Below are 21,978 nucleotides of genomic sequence, written 5' to 3' on the forward strand. Positions count from 1 at the left end.
AAACATTCCTCTTTACCCAGGCCTATGGCTATTAAATAATCTATGGCCTGTGAAAGTGGGGGGGGGGGGGGGGCTGATATTATGATGACTATTTTATTATTGGGCTGTCTGTCAGTATGCTTTTTATTATGTTTTTATCATTGATGTTCTGTAATGTGTTTTTAATGCTGTACACTGCCAGGTATCTTTTGATAAAGGGTGGTGTCAGGGGTTCAGGAGCAGAGGGACAGGAAAGGGAGGAATTAGAGACCGAGGGAGAGGAATCCGAGGGAGAGGTCAGCGATGATAGCCGTCCGAGGTCTCTAAGTCTCTCCAGCGAATCAGAGGATTCACAGAAAGGGGCTCCCGTGGTCAGAGCTAGGGGGTTGCCAGAGGGAACACCTCAGGAAGGAGGAGCCAGAGGGGACTCAGAGAGCAGCAGCTGGAAATCGGGACCAGCTTCCCCACCGGAGAGCAGTAGGGGGGAGGAGCCCCGGGCATCGGCAGCAGGCAGCTTTCCATCAGCGGAAGGACATGAGTCAGGGTTAGCCACGCCTGCATCAGAGAGCGAGGAAACGGTCAAAAGGAAGGTCAGGGGCAGCGCGCGCGCGCCAAGTTCAAATGTACAAGAGGGTGGCGCAATGAGCAGCCCGGAGAGGGAGCCGGGTCCCAAAGCCCGCCGAAGAGAGGGGGAGGAGTCCGAGGGGTCCGCATCCGAGGCGTCCAGGAAGGAAGGCACCCCGGGGGGTAGTAGGACCCAGAGGCGGAAGGAGAAACGAAGAAGGTGGAGTAAGGCTAGAGTCTTAAACTGGTGTACAGGGGGCGGAGACTCAGACGAGGCTTCGCTGGTCTAGGGTCTAGACGTAGAGACGCACGCTAGGGCTTGAAAATGGGAACTAAACTTAAATAAAGACTTTTGTACAGTTCTGCTGGCTAGCGTTGGTCTTCTGTGAGCTGGGACCTGGAGGCAGTCTCTGACAGTAAGCCTCGTCTCCGTTTTTCATCGGTTTTCTTCGCCTCAAGCATCGCTACGGGAGCGAGGCAGGGAGGGCAGAAGACTGGTGCCTTGCGAGCTCACAAAAGTCAGGCGTGATGACTACAGAACAGAAAATAGCTGCCCTGCAAGAAGCGGTGACACAACTCAGCGCTGAGATAATCGCATCCAGGAAGAGAGAGGAAGAAGCGGCGGCTGCCTGCAAAGATCTTCAAGCCAGGTTGGAAGGGCTTGCGAAGCAGGGGCTACCGGGACCCAGATCCGAGGGGATTGGGTTGGGGAAGAGAGGAGGCAGCATTGTATCTCATTTTGATGGGAATTTGCAGCAGTACCCCAATTTCCGAGCAGACGTGCTGTTTGCGCTGCAGCTGTTGGATAGAGACTTTAGAGATGAGCAAGAGAAAGTGGGGTTCATCCTGTCCCATTTGCATGGGGACGCGAAAGCATGGCTGCGCAATCTGTGGAGGGATAAGGATCCAGCGCTCCAAAGCGCAAATGCATTCATTAAGGCAATGGATTCCTGTTTCTTATCAAACATAGACATTGACATTGCCCGGAAAGACATATTTGGGCTAAGACAAGGGAAAGCCAGCGTCAGGCAGTATCATTCCCGGTTTTTTGCATTGGTCAACGCGCTGAATTGGGATAAGGATTCTCCGCCAGTTAGAGACCTTTTTTTGGAGGGATTGAGCCCACAGATCAAGGATGAGATGGCACGGGGAGAGAGACCCACAACCACTCAGCAAGTGGTTGAAAGAGCGCTATCGATTGGGGTGAGGCAGGAAGAACGCCCATGGAGCAAAGAAGAAGGGCGTTGGGGACGCACACCAGGGAGAGTGCCCACCCTCTTGCCCAGAGATGCAGCGCGTGCGCAGTCCACGCCTCCACAGGGAGGGGGCGAAGAGCAGATGGAGATTGGCGGTGCTAGGGCTCACTCAGCTACCAGAGCCTTAACACCGGGAGCAGTCAAACCGAAGCTGCCTAGAGGGAACAGGAAGTGCTATATATGTGATAGTGGACAGCACATGGCGAAAGAGTGTCCCCAGAGGCTCCACAAGCACACTGCAGCTTCAGTGACAGTACTGGAAACAACTCAGCAGAGAGAACCACAGCAGGGAAACGACGGAGTCTTGCTGGAAACGGAGGCACTGGGGCCCAGCCAGACGAGTCAGTGAGGAAGTCCCCAGAGATTTTGCAGCCCACAGACCCCCTCCCACCCAAACCAGTGGTGCAGCTCACCGCATCGCTCCAGCTGCCCAATGGACTCACCTTAGAAGTGCCTATTACAATTGACTCTGGCAGTAATGCAGACTTTATAGGACTGGAGTTCATTCAACAACACAACGTAGCTTTACTGCCAGCCACGCTGCCCCTGAAGGTTGTCACGGTGGATGGCAGGGAACTGCTAGGGGGGCAGGTGGTACAGCAGACGCCGCCGATGGTGATGCAAATTGGGAATCACCGGGAGGTCATCAGCTTCAATGTCACCCAACTGTCGGACACGCCTGTAGTATTAGGCATGAGTTGGCTGCACAGGCACAGCCCAGCATTGGCTTGGTACCAGCGCCAACTGACTTTTGGCTCCTCCTACTGTGCGGAACACTGCATTATACCCAGCCCAGAAGGGGAAGAGGAAGACCCGCAGTTACAGTTGGGCACGCTGCAAGCAGTACCCCTCAAGTATGCGGAGTTTTTGGAGGTATTCTGCGAGAAGGAGGCGGACAAGCTACCTCCTCACAGACCCTATGACTGCAAGATTGACCTCCTGCCGGGGGCGACGCTGCCAACTGGGAAACTGTACTCCATGTCTGAGGATGAACTGCAGGAACTCAGGGAGTTCATAGATCACAATTTGAAGCGTGGGTTCATCCGGGAGTCAAAAGCGGTGGGAGGCAGTCCAGTATTCTTTGTGAAGAAGCGGGACACGCCCCAAAAGAGGCTGGTGGTGGACTATCGAATTTTAAACTCGAAAACTAAGCCCTCAGCCTTCCCCATGCCCAAGATAGACGACCTGCTCGCGACGGTGCGGAAAGGACGCGTTTTCACCAAGTTGGATCTACGTGGGGCGTACAACCTGATTCGCATGCGCGAAGGCGACGAGTGGAAGACGGCCATGTTCACGCCACTGGGCACCTACGAATACAGAGTTATGCCCTTCGGATTACAAAATGGCTCTCACTGTTTCCAAGCCTTTATGCATCATGTGCTGGCGGGGCTCCTTTACAAGAAGTGCGTATGCTTCCTGGACGACATCCTGATTTTTTCAGAATCGCGAGAGGCGCACGAGAGGGATGTCAGGGAAGTTCTGCAGAGACTGAAGGAGCACAGGCTGTACGCCAAGCTGGAGAAGTGCCAGTTCGACATGACGGAGGTGGATTTCCTGGGATACAAGTTGTCGGACACGGGGCTCGCCATGGACAGCGCCAAGGTTCGCGCAGTTTTAGACTGGAAAAGCCCACGCAATCGGAAGGAAGTCCAGCGGTTTGTCGGCTTTGCCAACTTTTACCGCAAGTTCATCAAGGGATTTGCCATGCAGACAGCGGCCATCACCGACACGCTCAGCTCCAAGAAGAAGAAATTCATCTGGACGGAGCAAGCGGAGCAGTCCTTTCAGAAACTCAAGCGTCTCTTCGCGTCCGAAGAGCAGCTGCTGCATGTGAATCCCAGCAGACCCATGAGGGTGGAGACAGACGCCTCAGACAGAGCCGTGGGAGCTGTCCTGTTGCAACAAGACCAGCAGGGGGACTGGAGGCCGTGCGCCTTCTACTCGAGGAAGCTCAGCAAGTCGGAGCAGAATTATACCATCTGGGACAGGGAGTTGCTAGCCATCCATGCAGCGTTCAAGGCATGGCGGCACTTCCTTATCGGAGCCAGACACACAGTGCAGGTCCACACGGACCACAAGAATCTGGAGTACTGGCGCACGGCTAGGTTCCTCAACCAGAGACACATTAGATGGGCAGAGTTCTTCGCGGACTTCGACTTCAAGATAGAGTACATTCCAGGCGACAACAACGTGATGGCGGATGCATTGTCCAGAAAGCCGCAATACCTTGAGGAGGCGGCACCGTCGGCGGCCAAGCACATTTTCGCACCGGAAGCGTGGGCATGCGCGTCGGCAACCGTGGACCTGGACGCCGTACGTCGCGCGCTGCGGGAAGACCCCTTCGCACAAGCCAAGATGGAGGAGGTGCACAAGGGCACAGCGAAGGCCGACGAGTTCCAGATACGCGATGGGTTGCTCATCCACAAGGGAGCACTCTACGTGCCGGGAGACGACCTCCGCGCAAGGGTACTGCAGCAGCTACACGACGCTCCCACCGCCGGGCACTTTGGCAAAGAAAAGACTGTCGAACTAGTAGCCAGAGACTTTTGGTGGCCCAAGATGCGGGGGGAAGTAGCGGATTACGTCTCGAGATGTGACACCTGCCAAAGGGCCAAGTCAGTTCACAAACCGCCGGCGGGACTGCTGGAACCGCTGCAGACACCGTCTGAACCGTGGGAGAGGGTGGCCCTGGACTTCGTCACGGATCTGCCCAGTTCGAGGGGAAAGACAGCAGTGCTAGTAGTGGTGGACATGTTTACTAAAATGGCACACTTCATTCCGTGTGCGAAGGTAGCCACGGCAGAGCAGACCGCCAAACTGTTCATAGACCACGTGTTCAAAGTCCACGGTCTGCCACGGTCTATTCTCTCCGACCGGGGGCGACAGTTCATCTCGAACTTCTGGCAGAAGCTGATGGGCATTCTGAACGTCAAAGTCAATTTGGCGTCGGCGAGACACCCACAGACCAACGGGCAAGCGGAGAGGGTCAACACCATCATGCAACAGTACCTGAGATGCTACGCCAATCAGCAGCCCACGACATGGGTGGACTACCTGCCACTCGCCGAATTCGCTTACAACAATACGAAGCACGTGTCGACGGGGGTGACGCCGTTCTTCGCCAACAACAGGAGGCATCCCAGAACCTTCCCGAGTTTAGAGAGAGTGGGGGAGGGGGAGCCACAGGCAGCGGAAGCCTTAGCGTCGGAGTTGCAGGAAGTCCACGAACAGCTCAGGAGGCAGTTAGAACTAGCAAAACACGCATACAAAGTGCAGGCCGACAGACACAGAAGAGTTGGGGAAGACATACAGGTGGGAGACTGGGTCTGGTTAGCAGCGCAAGCAGTGCCGACCAGATCGTTAGCGAAGAAGAAGCTAGGGCATAAACAGATAGGACCTTACCAAGTCCAGGCACAGGTCAATCCAGTGGCCTTCCGGTTGGCTCTTCCGGAGGGTTCCAGAATGCATCCGGTGTTCCATAGATCGGTGCTCACGCCCTACAAAGCACCTCATAGATTTCAGGAGCCAGACACAGCACCAGACCCGCTCAGAGAAGGGCCCAGAAAGGGGGGGTCGCCAAGGAGGGGGCACATCAACGAGGTCACAGAGATTTTAGACTCGAGATGGGGGGAAGAGGGAGTAGAATATCTCCTAGCCAGAGAGGGTACCCCGGCCAGTGCCAACAGCTGGGTACCGGACTATGCTTTGGAGGAGCCTCTGCTCAAAGAGGAGTTTCATGCCCTCTTCCCACACAGGCCCATGCCAGCCGAGTATTTCGACGACTGGCTCTTCACACCCACTCTTTCAGCCAGCACATTCCAGGGGTTCGCCTCGGACGAAGAACAGGCCCCAGTCACGAGCTCCCAGGTGGGTTCGCCACCGGGGTCTGCCTCAGACAGCTCTTATTGGTGGGACGATCGACCAGAGGAGCAGTGGCGCAGGAAGTGGCTGAGGGGTCCTTGGCTGGGACCACCCGAAGAGGGGGAGGGGGGCGAGACGGACATGGACGTGTTGGGGGAAGACGTGGGGTTCGAGCACGGAGACAGAGAGATGGAAGCAGAAGAGAGCGACGTCGACGAGTACATGGGGGACGGACTGTATCCTGCACGCACCCCCGCTACGACGGAGCACCCAGTACCCACACCGGAAGGAGGGGAGGGGGGAAGGGGGGGCTTCGAGGGGGGGATGGATGTCAGGGGTTCAGGAGCAGAGGGACAGGAAAGGGAGGAATTAGAGACCGAGGGAGAGGAATCCGAGGGAGAGGTCAGCGATGATAGCCGTCCGAGGTCTCTAAGTCTCTCCAGCGAATCAGAGGATTCACAGAAAGGGGCTCCCGTGGTCAGAGCTAGGGGGTTGCCAGAGGGAACACCTCAGGAAGGAGGAGCCAGAGGGGACTCAGAGAGCAGCAGCTGGAAATCGGGACCAGCTTCCCCACCGGAGAGCAGTAGGGGGGAGGAGCCCCAGGCATCGGCAGCAGGCAGCTTTCCGTCAGCGGAAGGACATGAGTCAGGGTTAGCCACGCCTGCATCAGAGAGCGAGGAAACGGTCAAAAGGAAGGTCAGGGGCAGCGCGCACGCGCCAAGTTCAAATGTACAAGAGGGTGGCGCAATGAGCAGCCCGGAGAGGGAGCCGGGTCCCAAAGCCCGCCGAAGAGAGGGGGAGGAGTCCGAGGGGTCCGCATCCGAGGCGTCCAGGAAGGAAGGCACCCCGGGGGGTAGTAGGACCCAGAGGCGGAAGGAGAAACGAAGAAGGTGGAGTAAGGCTAGAGTCTTAAACTGGTGTACAGGGGGCGGAGACTCAGACGAGGCTTCGCTGGTCTAGGGTCTAGACGTAGAGACGCACGCTAGGGCTTGAAAATGGGAACTAAACTTAAATAAAGACTTTTGTACAGTTCTGCTGGCTAGCGTTGGTCTTCTGTGAGCTGGGACCTGGAGGCAGTCTCTGACAGGTGGTGTATAAACTGCAGCAGCAGCAATAACGATAATTCTCTTGCATGAGTACAGAGGAACAACATCCATATATGGGTGTCATTACTCATACCTCTTCCAAATGCAAGGGAGCAGGGGACCAGTTCATTCATGGAGCCAGTGTGGTGTAGTGGTTAAGAGCGGTGGACTCGTAATCTGGTGAACTGGGTTCGCTTCCCTGCTCCTCCACATGCAGCTGCTGGGTGACCTTGGGCTAGTCACACTTCTCTGAAGTCTCTCAGCCTCACTCACCTCACAGAGTGTTTGTTGTGGGGAAGGAAGGGAAAGGAGTTTGTGAGCCGCTTTGAGACTCCTTAGGGTAGTGATAAAGCGGGATATCAAATCCAAACTCTTCTTCTTCTTCTTCTTCATGGGAAGCTGCCTTGTACTAAAGAGACCTTTGTCTCTCTAGCTCCATATTATCTGCAATGTTCTCTTTAGTGCCATATTGTCTACAATGACTGGCAGTGGTTCTCTAGCCCTTCCTGGAGATGCCAGGGTTTGAATCTAGGGTCTTCTGCATGCAAAGCAGGTGTTCTACTGCTGAGCTACAGCCCTTCTGTTAACAGGAGCTCCTGCCCTCTTCTACCTGCCTCTTTGCAAACTCGTTTCAGCTGCATTTCTTCTACAAGCGAGGATGGCCAACTATGCCAAGGCCAGCACTATGTCTGTGGTTTTTTTCCTCTGCACCAGAAGATAACAGGCAGCTTGACAACCTTGGAAAGCTCTTCCCGCCCACACAGCAGTGAAACGTGGGCTGAGGAAACAGGTCCGTTTCTGCAACCTTCGTACCGCGCTAATCCTGCTCGGCTGGCAAGTAATTCCCCTGCAAAGCATCAGTGCATTTTTAATCACGGCTGTGGCTTATACAAGGCCTCAGATGGAGCTGAGAGGGATGCTTCCTTTAAAAAGGACACAGGGCTACATGTTTGCTGGAGAACATGTCAAAGGGCACTGGCAGCAGATGCTCTCGCAAAGCTGCTCCGAGAGAGAGCACAGTGCTGGCTACCCATTAAAAGAAGCTGGGATAAGCATGACTAGGGGAAGTGACTGGCTGCAGACAGTGAGATTAATAGCCGAGAAACTGGAATATATTCTAGGAAAGCAGTTTCAGAAATTGTCGCCGAAAGGATTAATTAGCAGTACTCTTAGGTGCTTCTCAGCTCGTGAACTGTGTTTTAATTTAAAGGTGGTTTGATTCCCCAACAGCCACTCACCCTCACATAATTATCAATCAGGGAGAGGCATGGGTGCGGGACACAACAAGGAAACACAAACCCTGGTTAAGTGCTCAAACACACACACCAGGAATCTCTTGCTATCGCTTAGCGGCGATTGGGTTGGTTTGTAATAGAAACTGTTCCAAAATATAACATTGTGAATTAAGCTAACCGATCTATTCCCCCCCCCCCCAAGAAACCCGAAAACATTATGCTAATGTGTCAAGGAGATTATCCTTTATGAGCTCCTTTCCAGCAACACTTCAGGGGTTGCCAATGTAGTGAGGGCTATTCAGTTATATAATGATCCTTTACTAGTGCAGACTAAAACGTTGGCGTAGGATGTGTACTTCGTTCCGACTATGTAGTTCTGAAAGATCTCTGTGTGGCTCTTTTTCCATTCATTTTTCCACCCACAAAAAAGAAAGAGATCTTCCAGCAGTTCCTACCAACGTACTGAACTGTAATAAATGGCAGATCTCTTAACAGCTGCATTTAGTCCTCCCCAGTTTAAGGGAGCTGCTCAGAGCTGCAATTCTATAAAAAAAAGTTCGAAGTAAAGCCAAACCCAGTGATTTCAACAACAAACAACAACAACAACAACAACAAAGAGTCTAGAACAGTCAAGTTTGTACCTAGGCTCAAAGAGTCTAGAACAGTCAAGTTTGTACCTAGGCTCAATCGCTCCTAGGAACCCTGCCTTAAAGGGCCCTTGCCATCATTCCCTTTATTTACAATATTCAGGCTTTCAGTACCATTGTTTATGTAGCCAAAATGCTCCCATGCACACACAAAAGGGAGATGTCAGCCAGCTTGGGGCAACCCAGAGGTTTATGGAAGTACAATGCAAGCTTCAGAGAAAGTGGGAGGGAAGAGAACCTCAAAAACAGCCAAATATGGAATGAGTGTAGCCACAGAATTGTTGACTATCCGGATAGTTAAAAATCAGGCAATGGGAAACCTGAGCAGGGCAGCACTCCAGGCCTCTCTGACTGGCTTTCAGAACTCTCCGCAGCCACCTCTTGTCTCCAGGCCACACCGCTCACCAACCCTGCTTCGCCTCCGCCTGGAGCTAGAATGTGTCTGTGAACTGAGAATAGGCCTTGCTTGCTAAGGGAGCGCTGCGTGAGTCAATTAACAGTTGCTGCTCTGCTCTCGTTTGCTCCCTCCCCTGCCCCTTGGAAGGTTACTCAGAATGGAACATGGCACTGAAAAAGATTCCCCAACCTTGCTTTAGCAAAAGGACTGTGTGGACAGTGCTGTCTTTCAGGCTGAAAACCAAAGCGTGGGGCAAGTCACGCTGCCAGTCGTGGATTTGAAAAGCTTGGAACAGGTACCTCGAGCGGCCACAACCAAGTGGGTAAGCAAGAAAAGGCGCACCACGGGGAAGTCCAGAAAATAGTTAAACTTTGCCAGTTACCTGCTCTATAAGGGATGATTGCTGCTTGTCACCAGCAATTTGTATGCATGCACAAATTCCTGCTGCAACTAGCAGTAGAGAGCACAAAACTGCAAGCTAAGGATTTGTTGCTGTTGTAAAACTCTGCATAATTGAGCTAGATGCTCTGGTGCTAAAATGTTGCTTTTTGGTGAATGAAAGACTGTACGGTGGTACCTTGAGTTACAGATGCTTCAGGTGACAGACGCTTCAGGTTACAGACTCCGCTAACCCAGAAATAGTACCTCAGGTTAAGAACTTTGCTTCAGGGTGAGAACAGAAATCGCGTGGCGGCAGTGGGAGGCCCCATTAGCTAAAGTGGTACCTCAGGTTAAGAACAGTTTCAGGTTAAGAATGGACCTCCAGAACGAATTAAGTTCTTAACCTGAGGTACCACTGTATATGCAAGTGTGGGGGAACTACCTCACTGCCCAGGAAACACGGAGTTGCCCTTAAGCCTTCCTGTGCTGCGAAGTACAGTGCCCGAAGGAAATAGAGAGTCCCCATCACCTGGGCAAGAAGAATGAAGCTGCAGAAGAATGAAGCTGAAAGTCATTTGGGTTGCATTTTTTGTTTAAGCCAAGGGAGGAGTTTTGCACCCTCTACCCACCCCCAGAATTTCTGAAGAATTTTCTGCTTGGCTGTTGCTTAGACTCAGTCCTATTAATTTCTTTTTTAAGGGGGAAAAAACCTGTAGAAGTGGGTGGTGTTCTTTGACTGAAACTAGTCTTCTTGCTTGCTACCCTTCTAGACCCGACCTGGCCAAGTTCTCCCTGTGTAAATACATACTGAAGCTACTTTAGGCTTTTGTTTTTAACTGGAGATGGATGAAGCTCGACGCCCACTCACTTCCCGCCCATGCCATTCTCAATACACTTATGACCTTAACCAGATGGCTCTTTCTTTTCTGTGGCACGCTGCTTTTCAAAACCCAGACGTCAAAAGCTCCACACAGCCGTTTAGGAGATTGCTCTTTGGCTTCTCTGTTTGAAATGTTGCTGATGTAGCACAAAGACACCCTCCTCTCACACACACACAAACACACACATTCCATCCCCCTCTTTCTTTCAAATGTGCTTTTTTATGAAGAAAGGCACACAACTTAATAAACACAACCTCACAATCCGGTAACGGATCATAACAATATGGGTCTGAATAAGCCCCAGGTGCCCGCTTATCCATAAATGGGCACAAAATTATCATTATAATATTTTTAACCCTCTGCAAAAGTGGCACCTATAAAGATTACCTCCATTTTATCCTCTCACAAGCGCTGCAAGTGAGATTAGGCCAAACGCCAGCGACTGAACCAGCAAGGTGCATCTTGGGAGCTTCTGTCCAATAAACCTCACCACTTCCATCTTCCCTGAAGCAGCCCAGAATTTTCCCACAGTTCTGTATGTGTGGTATTAAGCACCAGGGTAATACAACAGGAGGTGTAAAAGCACCACAACAACCCTGGGACTATGCCCACACGCCTGCATTAACTATGTACGCATGCACGGCACGTACAACCCACAAATCCTCAAGCATAACTCTCGTTGGCTGCGCACAGATCTTGGCGGGTGTGGTGTGGACAACAGAACCGTTTCCAGCCGAGGCGTATACATTGTTTGAAGCTTACTAACCAAAGTACAGAAGATGCACTGGCATTGTGCGATTGTTGTCATCTGCTCCACTGGAAATTCTCCAAGGCAGAGTTTGCACGACACGAGAGGATCGAGCACCAAGTCCCAAGTAGGTCTGTATCTTGCTGTAGTCATTGCAGAATAATCTGAAATGAGAGAGAAGAGATGCATCAGTGAAAGAAAGAAAGAAAGAGAACTTTATCAGACACCTGGTCCATCTTCTGCCGCCTGGCCTCGATGCAAAGCTGAGTGTCAGGGAACTGCCATCGGCTCAGGGGCGAGAGGGGAAAAGCCGGATGGATTACAGAGAGCCCCCAAAGATCGTGGGAAGCAGCTCCTCCTCCGCGGAGGAGAGTAACCGCGCCTCCAGTGGAGAGGAGCTTCAGGGCTTGGAGGAGGCGAGGTGGTGCCAGGACACCTTGGCCTGGGCAAAGCGGGGAGGAGAGAGGTCCTCCGTTACCCACGCCCTCCCTGCGCAGTAAGCTTCCACGCCGAGAGGGGAGGAGCAGATTGGGCATCAAGAAACTACTCTGCTGGGGAAGGTTTAAGGACCGCCCACTCACAGATTCTGCCAGTGAATGAGCGAGCCACGGGAGAGTGGCGCTTTGCACAGAGAAAGTTTATTTTGGCATCAAAAGCAAGGCTTCACAGCCGAGCAGGGAGGCATTTGCCTACTTGCTCTCGAGCAACCCCTTGGTACCCTAACACTGAGCATAGCCTTATTTTCCCCTCCCAAATGGGAAATGTGCATAGAAAGGGGACAGGCATGGCCACCCTACTTGACTGGGTGTTCTGGCCACAGTGTTTGCGTCACATGTCAGTTTACCGCATCAGGCTATTCGTCACTTCCATCACAGCACTAATGGGCTCAATCACTATTCCCGTTTCAAACTGCAGAGTGTAATGATGCATAGAGTGGACACTTAAGACATAATCTTGTTCAGGAGAAATGGTTTTATGTTATCACATAACTCATATGCACAGGCCAAAGAGGATGTTTATATTCAGCAATGGCCAGCCTTGCTGGCAAACGTACTGTAAACTGAGTCCAAGCTGCAGACTGTGCCATGCTAGTGAATCCTGAGCCTTGGTGTGTTTTTAGTTCTGTTCTTCTGAGGTGGGGAGCAGAGCAACACAGCCTGAGCTTTCTGCCACAGGCTACATAATCCATAACATACAGCTCCCCCATTCTTTTAAATGCCCAAACACGCACCTGCACCTTAATTATAAAAGGGATAAAAGCCCATGCACTCCCACCAGTCTAATGAACAATGTACAGTGGTACCTCAGGTTACATACACTTCAGGTTACATACACTTCAGGTTACAGACTCCGCTAACCTAGAAACAGTGCTTCAGGTTAAGAACTTTGCTTCAGGATGAGAACAGAAATCATGCTGTGGTGGTGCGGCAGCAGCAGGAGGCCCCATTAGCTAAAGTGGTGCTTCAGGTTAAGAACAGTTTCAGGTTAAGAACGGACCTCTGGAACGAATTAAGTACTTAACCTGAGGTACCACTGTAATTACATAGATTCATCCCTATATTGAGCTACAGTTTTAGCTTTTTTCATAATTCATATCTCAGCTCAAAAGGCTGCATTTTCCTGTAACTATCGATTTGTGGACTTGAAGCCCTCCAACGGTTACGAAAAATCGCTTTATAGTTTGGCCTTCAGGTCTCCAAGGAAAGAAACAAACAAAATATTTCAGTTCTTTGCCACAAAGCAGTATCGGGCAAAGCTAACACTGAACTGGCAAGAATTGGATGAGAGAGAGAAAAGCAAGAAAAGATCAAGCAATCATATATGGGGGTGGGCGTCCCAGATCATTTCTTCTGAAAATCCACGGCATGAACTTTGCTCGCGGCGAGGGGATAGAGAAAGGTACTGAACAGGATATTAGCTCTAAATCATGTTGTTACAGAGATATAGCGGACCTCAGAGCAAACTATTTTCCTTGTGTGAAGTTCTAAGGGTGTGCAAGAGTGTGTGAACCTGGCAGAAGGAGGAGGGGTAGAGATATTTGTGTGTATATTAAACCACACTTTTTGTTGGTTTTGGTTTACTGGGGTTCACTCCCCTCTCCCCCACCAATCAGCCCAGGGCTGGTTTTAAAAAACGTTCATACAAATGTGTCTCTTAGAGATTTCCTGGAATATGTAGAAACCGCTTTATTTTTAGATGGCTCCATTTTTTGCTTCCAAACTGAGAGACACTGAACTACCTGAGCTTATGCGGGAATGAAATTTGCTTACCAGTACATTTTTAAGCCTTGTGATGCATCGAGTGTACCACTTACTGCTGCATTACAAAAACAACACCGAAAATGGGAACATCAAGAGATGCCATTTCATCTATGACTACTCAAGGCGCTGCTCTGTTTTCAATATGCCAGGGTGGCTCAACTGTACTATTTCCCTCTCAAGATACACACAAGTAGCAGAGAAGAGCCTTCCCCAGTTGCCAAGTCTGTGGGTTTTAAAGGAGAAAGTGGTTGTTTGTACATATGTGCACTCTCACAAGTGATGTGGAGGCAAGTGCGTTTTCTACTTGCTCTGCTCCCTATCCAATTACAAAACACAACACAACAAGCTGCCCTTAGAGAGGAAGTCTGTTGTCTGTGGGTGAGAGAAACGCAGGCACTTGGTTGGTGCGAAGCAGAGAACAAAGAGGCCTGTTTACTTGTCGGGAGCCAAGTGGGAGTAGAACACTTAATATTTTGAAATCCAGGGTTGTGTTATTTCCTGTTGGGAAGTGCTATAGGGCCAGGCTGTGTGCAAGCCACAGAACCGTTAAAGGCGTAGAGTCCGTCCCGGGAAGAAAAGGGTGTCCATCTCTTCTATTATTGTCAGGGATGGTACACAAGAGAGACATCACCCCTGAGAGAAGCTTTCGAAGAGGCTGGGCCTCATGTAGAAGCAAGCAATACAACGTTGATTTGTACCGTTAGCTACTTTTTAATTTTTTAAAAAACCCATCAGTATAATATCCACCATCCCATAAGATCTCTTCTCTCTCTGCTGACCTCATCTCTCTTGCAGCCTCATCCTCCAACTCTGCCCTCACTAACTGCCCTCTTGGTACACCGGACGATCTACTCTGATGTCACCTGCAAAGCAGCATGACATCACAGGCACTCTGGCTGCCATTAGCTCAGCTTCAAATAACTCACACGCTGAGCAAAACTACACATCATGAGTAATGCCAGTCCAGTAAATGATTCTCCCTTGTAAAGGAACTCTCGTTAAATATGAGTCAGGAAACCTGCAGGGCGGGGAGTGGGGAGACGGTGTCAAGAGAAAATAGTCCACTAATGAAAGACCCTAGCCTCTTCCCATTCTGCCCCCTTTTTTGCTACAAGCTTCCCCTTCCCAAAGATGTTTCAAAAGGGGCAAGGAGCATAGCTCCATTGTAATGATTTTTTTAAACTGGACCTGAGTGCCCTAGAGCAGCCCTCCTCAATCTGGTGCCCTCCAGATGTTTTGGACAACTATGAAGTCTCACTGGATAGCTCAGTTAGGAGAGCATAAGATTCTTAATCTCAGGGTTGTGGGTACGAACCTCACGTGGGGCAAAAGATTCCTACACTGCAGGGTGTTGGACCAGATGACCCTAGTCCAACTAGGGTCCAGTTCTATTCTTCTAACTCCCATTGGCTATGCTGGCTAAGCCAATAGGAGTTGGAGACCAAAACATCTGGAGGGGCACCGGATTGCCTTTGAGCGAGTGTGGGGAAGCGCTGGCCCTTCGGATGTGGTTGTAATAACACTCCCAGCATCCCTGGCCACTGGCTACGTCTGCTGTGGCTAATGGGAGCTGTAGTTCAGTAACATCTGGAAGGCCAAAGGGTTCTTGGACCTGCCTTAGAAGTGTCCTAGGTCCAAAAGCAATGGACTACCCTTACCCAGACATGATGCTGTTTGGTAACACCGTGCAAATTGGCCAAGTAGTTTCAGAGCCTTATGATGTTGAAGAGCCGCTTGTAGTATGTAATTAATCCCCAAGCCATGTGATAAACAGAGGCCTGCATATATATTATTTGGGAGGTTGAATGAGGAAACGTTGTTCCTAAGGGGAAAGATTATGAAGTGCGTGTGTATGTGTTGAATCAAGTCAACCTAGGCTGCACCAATGAGGGTGCATATGGGAGAGCGGGGCAAACTTAACTGGGAGCGAGTCCCATTCAGCAAAGTGTTAACCTGTGTTAAGAGCAGGGGCACCGTCCCAGAGAAACGATGAAAATAATATCATGAGGCACAGCTTACAAAAGATGGAAGCAATATAAACATCCCACAAGCTTCCTGAGGGCTATTTCACTGTGGTAAATTATTGTCCCCAGTATATACAAGTCCACCCATAATAGCAATGAAACATGGCAGAGCCTTAGATGCTACATTTTACAGTGTAATGTTACAGGGAATGTGAGGGAGCCACTGAAAAAATATATATACTCCCAGCGTAAGAGTCTTCCTTCTTTGGGACAAAAGGCATGTGAGTTGGACCTTCCTTCCAGATGGAAGGTTGTTGGTACCACAGGTGAGAATTGCAAGGCAAACTCTAATTTTGGCCAGGCAATTTCTGCCCCCTTTGGCAATTACTCGAAAAATACGAAAATGCATCTGTTACTAATATACCAATGAAAATTACAATGTACTTTGTAATTGAGGAAGCATTTTATGAATTTTTAATGGTCTGCTTATTTAAAACTAAATGTTAAAAAACAAGGGGGGGTTGAGGGAAGCATCTTAACTAGAAGATCGTTATTGCTGCCATGTCCGTCTCAAGCAGAAACCGAAAATTAACTTCTGAGTTAGTAAACTGATTAATTCCCTCCATGTTTCAGCTGCTTCTCTGAATGTGGTTTAGCAATTCTAGCGAGCTAAGCAAATTAAGGAAGAGGAATGCCAGATTTAGAAATTAACTTTCCGTTTCAGTTGGAGCTAGAACAAATTCATGTTCCCCTTACAGATCGTTCTGCGCTTCTTAAGCAAGCAACACTAGTTAAAAGTGTTGCTTAAAAGCAATTCTCTCTGATCACCACCCACCTACCTTCAGAGGGCAACAGGATACAGAACAGGGCGTCTGATGACAATTATACCACCTGGAGACAGTTCTTTAAGTACCAGGGTCCAAAGCCATTAAGAATGTTCAAAGGTAATGTGTGGCACTTGGGCCCAGAGTGGGCGGACAGCAAGCGAGAGATACACAAAAAGGCACCAAACATTTGTACTTTTACATAAATCAGATCCAAGTGTCCCTATTTTCCAGAGACAGTCCCAGATTTACAGAAGCTGTCCCGATTTCTGATGTCATCCCGCTTTTCCTATTTCCATCGCAGAAATGTTCGAGGGTGTGGTAGGATGTCCCTATGTTCATCAGAGAAGTGTTGGCAGGTATGGAATAGGACACCCCTATTTTGATCAGAGAAATGTTGGATGGTGTGCATAAACATGTACTATAACTCATAGCCTTGATAGCTTGGACATATAAACTGAATGAAGAATTGAATGTATCTTAAGATACTAGAGCCAGCAATACTTTCCACGCTTCCCATCATAAGTCACTGCTCCCAGTGAAGTTGCACAAATTGAAGAGGGGTGATTTATGGGCAGCCTGCTTGTCTATGCAACCGTGTACCATATGGCCATTGCATAAACCAACTAAGTAGATACTACAATGCCACATCAAGCTGGGCATGCAGGGATCCATGACGGTCTGGCTCTCCCAACTTGTCAAGTACCTGATGGCTGGCATGGACAGCAATGAGGCCAGAAATAACTTGTGTGGCAGAACACAGCACAGAGAAGCAAAGAAGCTAAGTGCACTGTAAGGGTCAGGACAAGCTTCCTTCCTCATATCAGATTTCAGAAAGAGAAATAATAATACACTTCTCTTATACTATCCTAAACATTCTTCTGAAAACACCAGTCCTATTGATTTTGATGGAATTGATTTTCAATAAGCATGCTCAGAACTGCAAGTTTTATTTTTAACTTCTAGATTGCGACTAAGTTAAAAGGTGCATGTGGGGGGGAGGGTGTTGGGTTGTCTCCAAGTAAACACAGGCATCCAACCATAGGAGGTTGAGGGGGAAGAGGGGGCACCTCTCCCTTGGTGGGGAAGAGTTATTGTTAGAGCCTGTGGTCTAAACCACTGAGCCTCTTGGGCTTGCCGATCAGTAGGTCGGCGGTTCGAATCCCCACAACGGAGTGAGCTCCTGTTGCTCTGCCCCAGCTCCTGCCAACCTAGCAGTTTGAAAGCATACCAGTGCAAGTAGATAAACAGGTACTGCTGTGGCGGGAAGGTAAATGGTGTTTCCGTGCACTTTGGTTTCTGTCACGGTGTTCTGTTGCGCCAGAAGCGGTTTAGTCATGCTGGCCACATGACCCGGAAAGCTGTTTGTGGACAAACACCAGCTCCCTCGACTTGAAAGTGAGGTGAGCACCGCAACCCCATAGTTGCCTTTGACTGGACTTAACCATCCAGGTGTCCTTTACATTTTACCTTACCTACAGGTGAATGGGCAGAAGCTGTGAAAATGCTATTACAGACTTTCACTTTACCCAGAAATAATGCCTGCCATCTTTTTGCCCGCCGTGAAATCTTGCACAGCTTCCATTCACTACAATGGGGCTTTTACTGGAAAACCTCCCAATGGATTGTGTGCCCACTGGCATCTGTGACTGCAAGCACCAGGCAGTAGACAACACACGCCATATTGTGCTGACCATACTCCACGAAGGAGTACGGGTTGTCCTGCCAGGAAACTATTCTGGGAGGAATTTTCCTTTTGGGCTATTTTACCTTTGCGAGCCTACCTATGTCGGTGTTAATAATATTCAGGGCTCCGTGAAGGGCTCAAACATAGAGACGTCTTGAATAAATCCTAGTGCTCATTACAAAGCATTTGCTTGTGCGTCTCAGAACTGCACATTCCAAGCAGTGAAGTGGTTTTGGTAGAACATCAAACAAAATCCTCCTTCAGCCATGTCCTGATGTGACACCCAACATGTCCCTGCTTGAGGAGAAGCTGCTAGCCATGAGTGGTTATCAGAAGAAAGAAACTGCTTTTTTACTTTTACCTTGTGAGGATTCCATCATGCAAGAAAGAAACAGAGAATTAAGGGCTGTAAAAAAAAAAAAAACAGACCAAAAACAAACGTCTGGTTTGCTTGCAAACTTTCGAAGCTGAGGATTTCAATGCTTTTCCCTGCTCCGTAAATAGCTTAGGGCCTACAAATTCCAGCCAATTCTGTCCAAATTTACATAGCACTAAGTCCCATTCAGCTCAACAGGGGGCTTATTCACACTTACCTTTCCTCTGCTCTTTCCTGGCACAGTTCGGGATTTAAAGCTCTCCTGTCTGAGTGCCTGGGGTTGTTGTTTTGCGTTTCCTGCAAAAACCTGCTCTTTAAAGCTCAATTGGAGCAAACGTCAATCCACGGAGAAACTCGAGTTGACATTTGCACCGATTCAGCTTTAAAGAGCAGGTTTTTGTGAGGAAAGCTTGGGACAAAAAAAAGCGGGGCGGGGCAAAAAGTAAGTGTGGATAAGTTTTACCTGTGAGTAACCAGGCATGGGACTCCTCCATAAGGCTGCAATCCTCCTAAACACACTTATCAAGGTGCAAGCTGCACTAAAGAATTATTTAAAGCTTTTTAAAAGAAATCTCAACCTTCAGCTAAAGAGGGCTTCTGGAGCAGCTTACAAACGTAGTTCCTGTCCTTAGGCTTACAATCTAAAAGACACGACACAAAAGGGATTGTAGGGGAGGAGGTACAGTACTTCAGAGTCGACCTGCACAGAACCACACAATGCAACCAGGAAGGGAAGGCTTTAGCTTCCTCGCAGGATTAAGGGACCCATTCTAACAAATCCATCTGTGCTCAACAGCCGCACTGTTCATTCTGCTTGGATTGGCTTTGCCTGCACAGAGCAGGGTTGTGTGAATATATGCACACTGCAGCAAACCCTTTAGAAGCTTATGTTGTGGGAGGGTCCTATAAGTCTAGCTGTGCAACTTCAGTGTATGGCGGTTGCGTTACCCTTCTGGCATAGAGCAGTGTGGATTGAAATTAGCTTGAATTGGCCAAAAGGAAGGAAGGAAGGAAGGAAGGAAGGAAGGAAGGAAGGAAGGAAGGAAGGAAGGAAGGAAGGAAGGAAGGAAATGAGAACCACCAGCACATGCCATGTGCACAAAGGCTCATGTGATTTGGCTCTGAAACTGGCAAGGAAAGGAGAAGAAAGTAAGAGAAAGGCACATCACTGCTACTGAAGTACAGTGGTACCTCGGGTTATATATGCTTCAGGTTACATATGCTTCAGGTTACAGACGCCGCTAACTCAGAAATAGTGCTTCAGGTTAAGAACTTTGCTTCAGGATGAGAACAGAAATCGTGCTCCAGCGGCACGGCAGCAGCAGGAGGCCTCATTAGCTAAAGTGGTGCTTCAGGTTAAGAACAGTTTCAGGTTAAGTACGGACCTCGAGAACGAATTAAGTACTTAACCCGAGGTACCACTGTATACCCAAAGCAGGACTTGGGTAAAATTTGGGGGGATTTGCCAATTCAGAATACTGCCCTGCAGAATACTAAACAAATCTAATGCATACTCATTTATCAATTGAAAAACTGCCTTGTGTACAGTGATGATGAAAAACAGTATATAAATCTAAAATTAAATGAAAAGTACAGACCCCCCCCTTTCCCTTGACACCATTTTTATAAATAAGCATTTTGTATTCTTGCAATAATCTTTATCCTTGCAGTAATATGATCCATTTAACCATGGTGGTTAAAAACAGCAAAAGGAATGCTTGAAACGGGCTTTGCTCTGCAAACTGTTCTCTCAAAGAGTTCTTGGGATACGCTTAGAAGACCTGCTTTTTCCTCATGCCCAAAAAGTAAACGCTTCAAATAAATTCTTATAAAAAGCTTGGCTGGAAAAATCAAGTTATTATTAAAGAGACTGTGATTAAAGAGGAAGAAACCTGCTCTAAAGTTTCCAAAAGAGAGTGTTTGCTGAATATTTTAGAAGGTAGGAATCTCAAAACTGAACTTCTGCTGACAGAGATCAAACCAGTCCAAAACCCACAGGGCCCTGCCCTCTGTTCAAGCTTCTGGGACGATCATAGATGAAGATCCCTCCACAGTAGCCCAGTTGAGTCATGTGGTAAAAGAAAATCAGCTCCTGGGACATACATGTCTATTTAAAGCAATACCACTGTTCCAACAGTGAATCTTTTTCTGGGTCAGTCTCTTTCATTATTGTCCTTTCCTATTTACTTTAATGACCGCTCTTTCCTTAAGGGCAGCCTTATAGTCCAGAATTACCATCTAAGATACAAAAATAGGATCTGGGTTCTAAGAGGGCACTACCTCGGGTTTTCCTATTTTAAAACTGTACACCCTAAATTACATCGGAATGCTTAAATTAGGACTTCCAAGCTGTTTTCGGACATTTCCAGTAAGAGATTAAATCTTAATAAGTCATAAACTTTCTCCTTTTTTCAGGGGAGGTTGTTTTTGTTGTTGTTTCACATGCTACTGCAAACGCGTACCAAAGAGGTCTGCGCTTGAGCAGAATGTATATTTCCAGAGCTTGGATAGCTCAGTTGGTAAGAGCTTGGTGCCGATAACACCAAGGTTGCAGGTTCAATCCCCTACATTGCAGGAGCCTGGAATGGTTAGATGATCCCCCCCAACTCTACAGTCCTATGATTCTATGACAACACTTGTACTAACCAAATGCAGTCCTCAGATGGCAGGAAAATGAAAGCAGAAAATTCTTAAGAGGGCAATCCATGCCTTTGGTGGAGGTCGAGGTGGGGAGAATAGGAATACAGTGGTACCTCGGGTTACATACGCTTCAGGTTACATATGCTTCAGGTTACAGACTCTGCTAACCCAGAAATAGTACCTCAGGTTAAGAACTTTGCTTCAGGATGAGAACAGAAATCGTGCTATGGCAGCAGCAGGAGGCCCCATTAGCTAAAGTGGTACCTTAGGTTAAGAACAGACCTCTGGAACGAATTAAGTACTTAACCCGAGGTACCACTGTAACCACAAATAGTGAACTGAAATGTAGGCCTCCGAAGGAACAGCCCCACACCCTTGGTCTGTTATACCAGGGGTAGGCAACCTAAGGCCCGTGGGCCGGATGCGGCCCAATTGCCTTCTAAATCCGGCCCACGAATGGTCCAGGAATTAGCATGTTTTTACCTGAGCAGAATGTGTCCTTTTACTTAAAATGCATCTCTGGGTTATTTGTGGGGCATAGGAATTCGTTCATTTTTATTATTATTTTCAAAATATAGTAAGGCCCACCACAATGTTTGAGGGACGGTGGACCGGCCCACGGCTGGAAAAGGTTGCTGACCCCTGTGTTATATTATCTAGCTGGGCTGGGCTGGTTGCTCGCTGGGATCAAACATTTTGGAATAGCACATCTCAGCCTTGAAAAGGAGCCTTGTAGAAAAATGCTCTTCAAAGTGGTTCTGGGTGGAATTCAACATTGCGCTTTTCCAACGGTTCTACTTGTGCAAGCATTCCAGCTTGTCAGATGTAAAAAATAAAATAAAAATAAAAACCAACCCTCCCCCTGCTGTTCTAGGGTTCTCCTGACAGCTCCTTGAGCCAATATGGGGGGGGGGGGGTCCTTGCTGTGAAGGCAGAAGTACTTGCACAGGATTTCTTGAGGCAAAAACATGAGTGTGAGTCACCAACACATCAAAAGTCATCAGCCATGTCTATGGCTGCAGTTCTAACCCTACTGACCTGGGAGTAAGTCCAAATGAATTCAATAGGACTTATGTCCACTGTGCAAACATGGCTGGCACTGAGCTATAAAGTCTCACCAAAATCAATGGAACCAATCTCAGTTGCAAGTTGGCTTAAGTCCCATTGGTGAGATTCAGATGTCCTGGTTTGG

The 21,978-nt window shown here is 48.8% G+C and overlaps 1 protein-coding gene across 1 annotated transcript in view; it reads right to left on the reverse strand.

Moving 5' to 3' along the window:
• RNF144A (ring finger protein 144A) overlaps positions 1 to 21,978 on the reverse strand; it is a 62,710-nt gene that overhangs the window by 15,282 nt on the left and 25,450 nt on the right. The window contains exon 2 of the mRNA XM_028722483.2: positions 11,053 to 11,198. Coding sequence (XP_028578316.1) covers positions 11,053 to 11,187 — 135 coding nt within the window. The 5' untranslated portion in view covers positions 11,188 to 11,198. The remainder of the gene's footprint in view (positions 1 to 11,052; positions 11,199 to 21,978) is intronic.

This window comes from Podarcis muralis, chromosome 3, assembly GCF_964188315.1.
Source record: "Podarcis muralis chromosome 3, rPodMur119.hap1.1, whole genome shotgun sequence".
Taxonomy (NCBI): Eukaryota; Metazoa; Chordata; class Lepidosauria; order Squamata; family Lacertidae; genus Podarcis; species Podarcis muralis.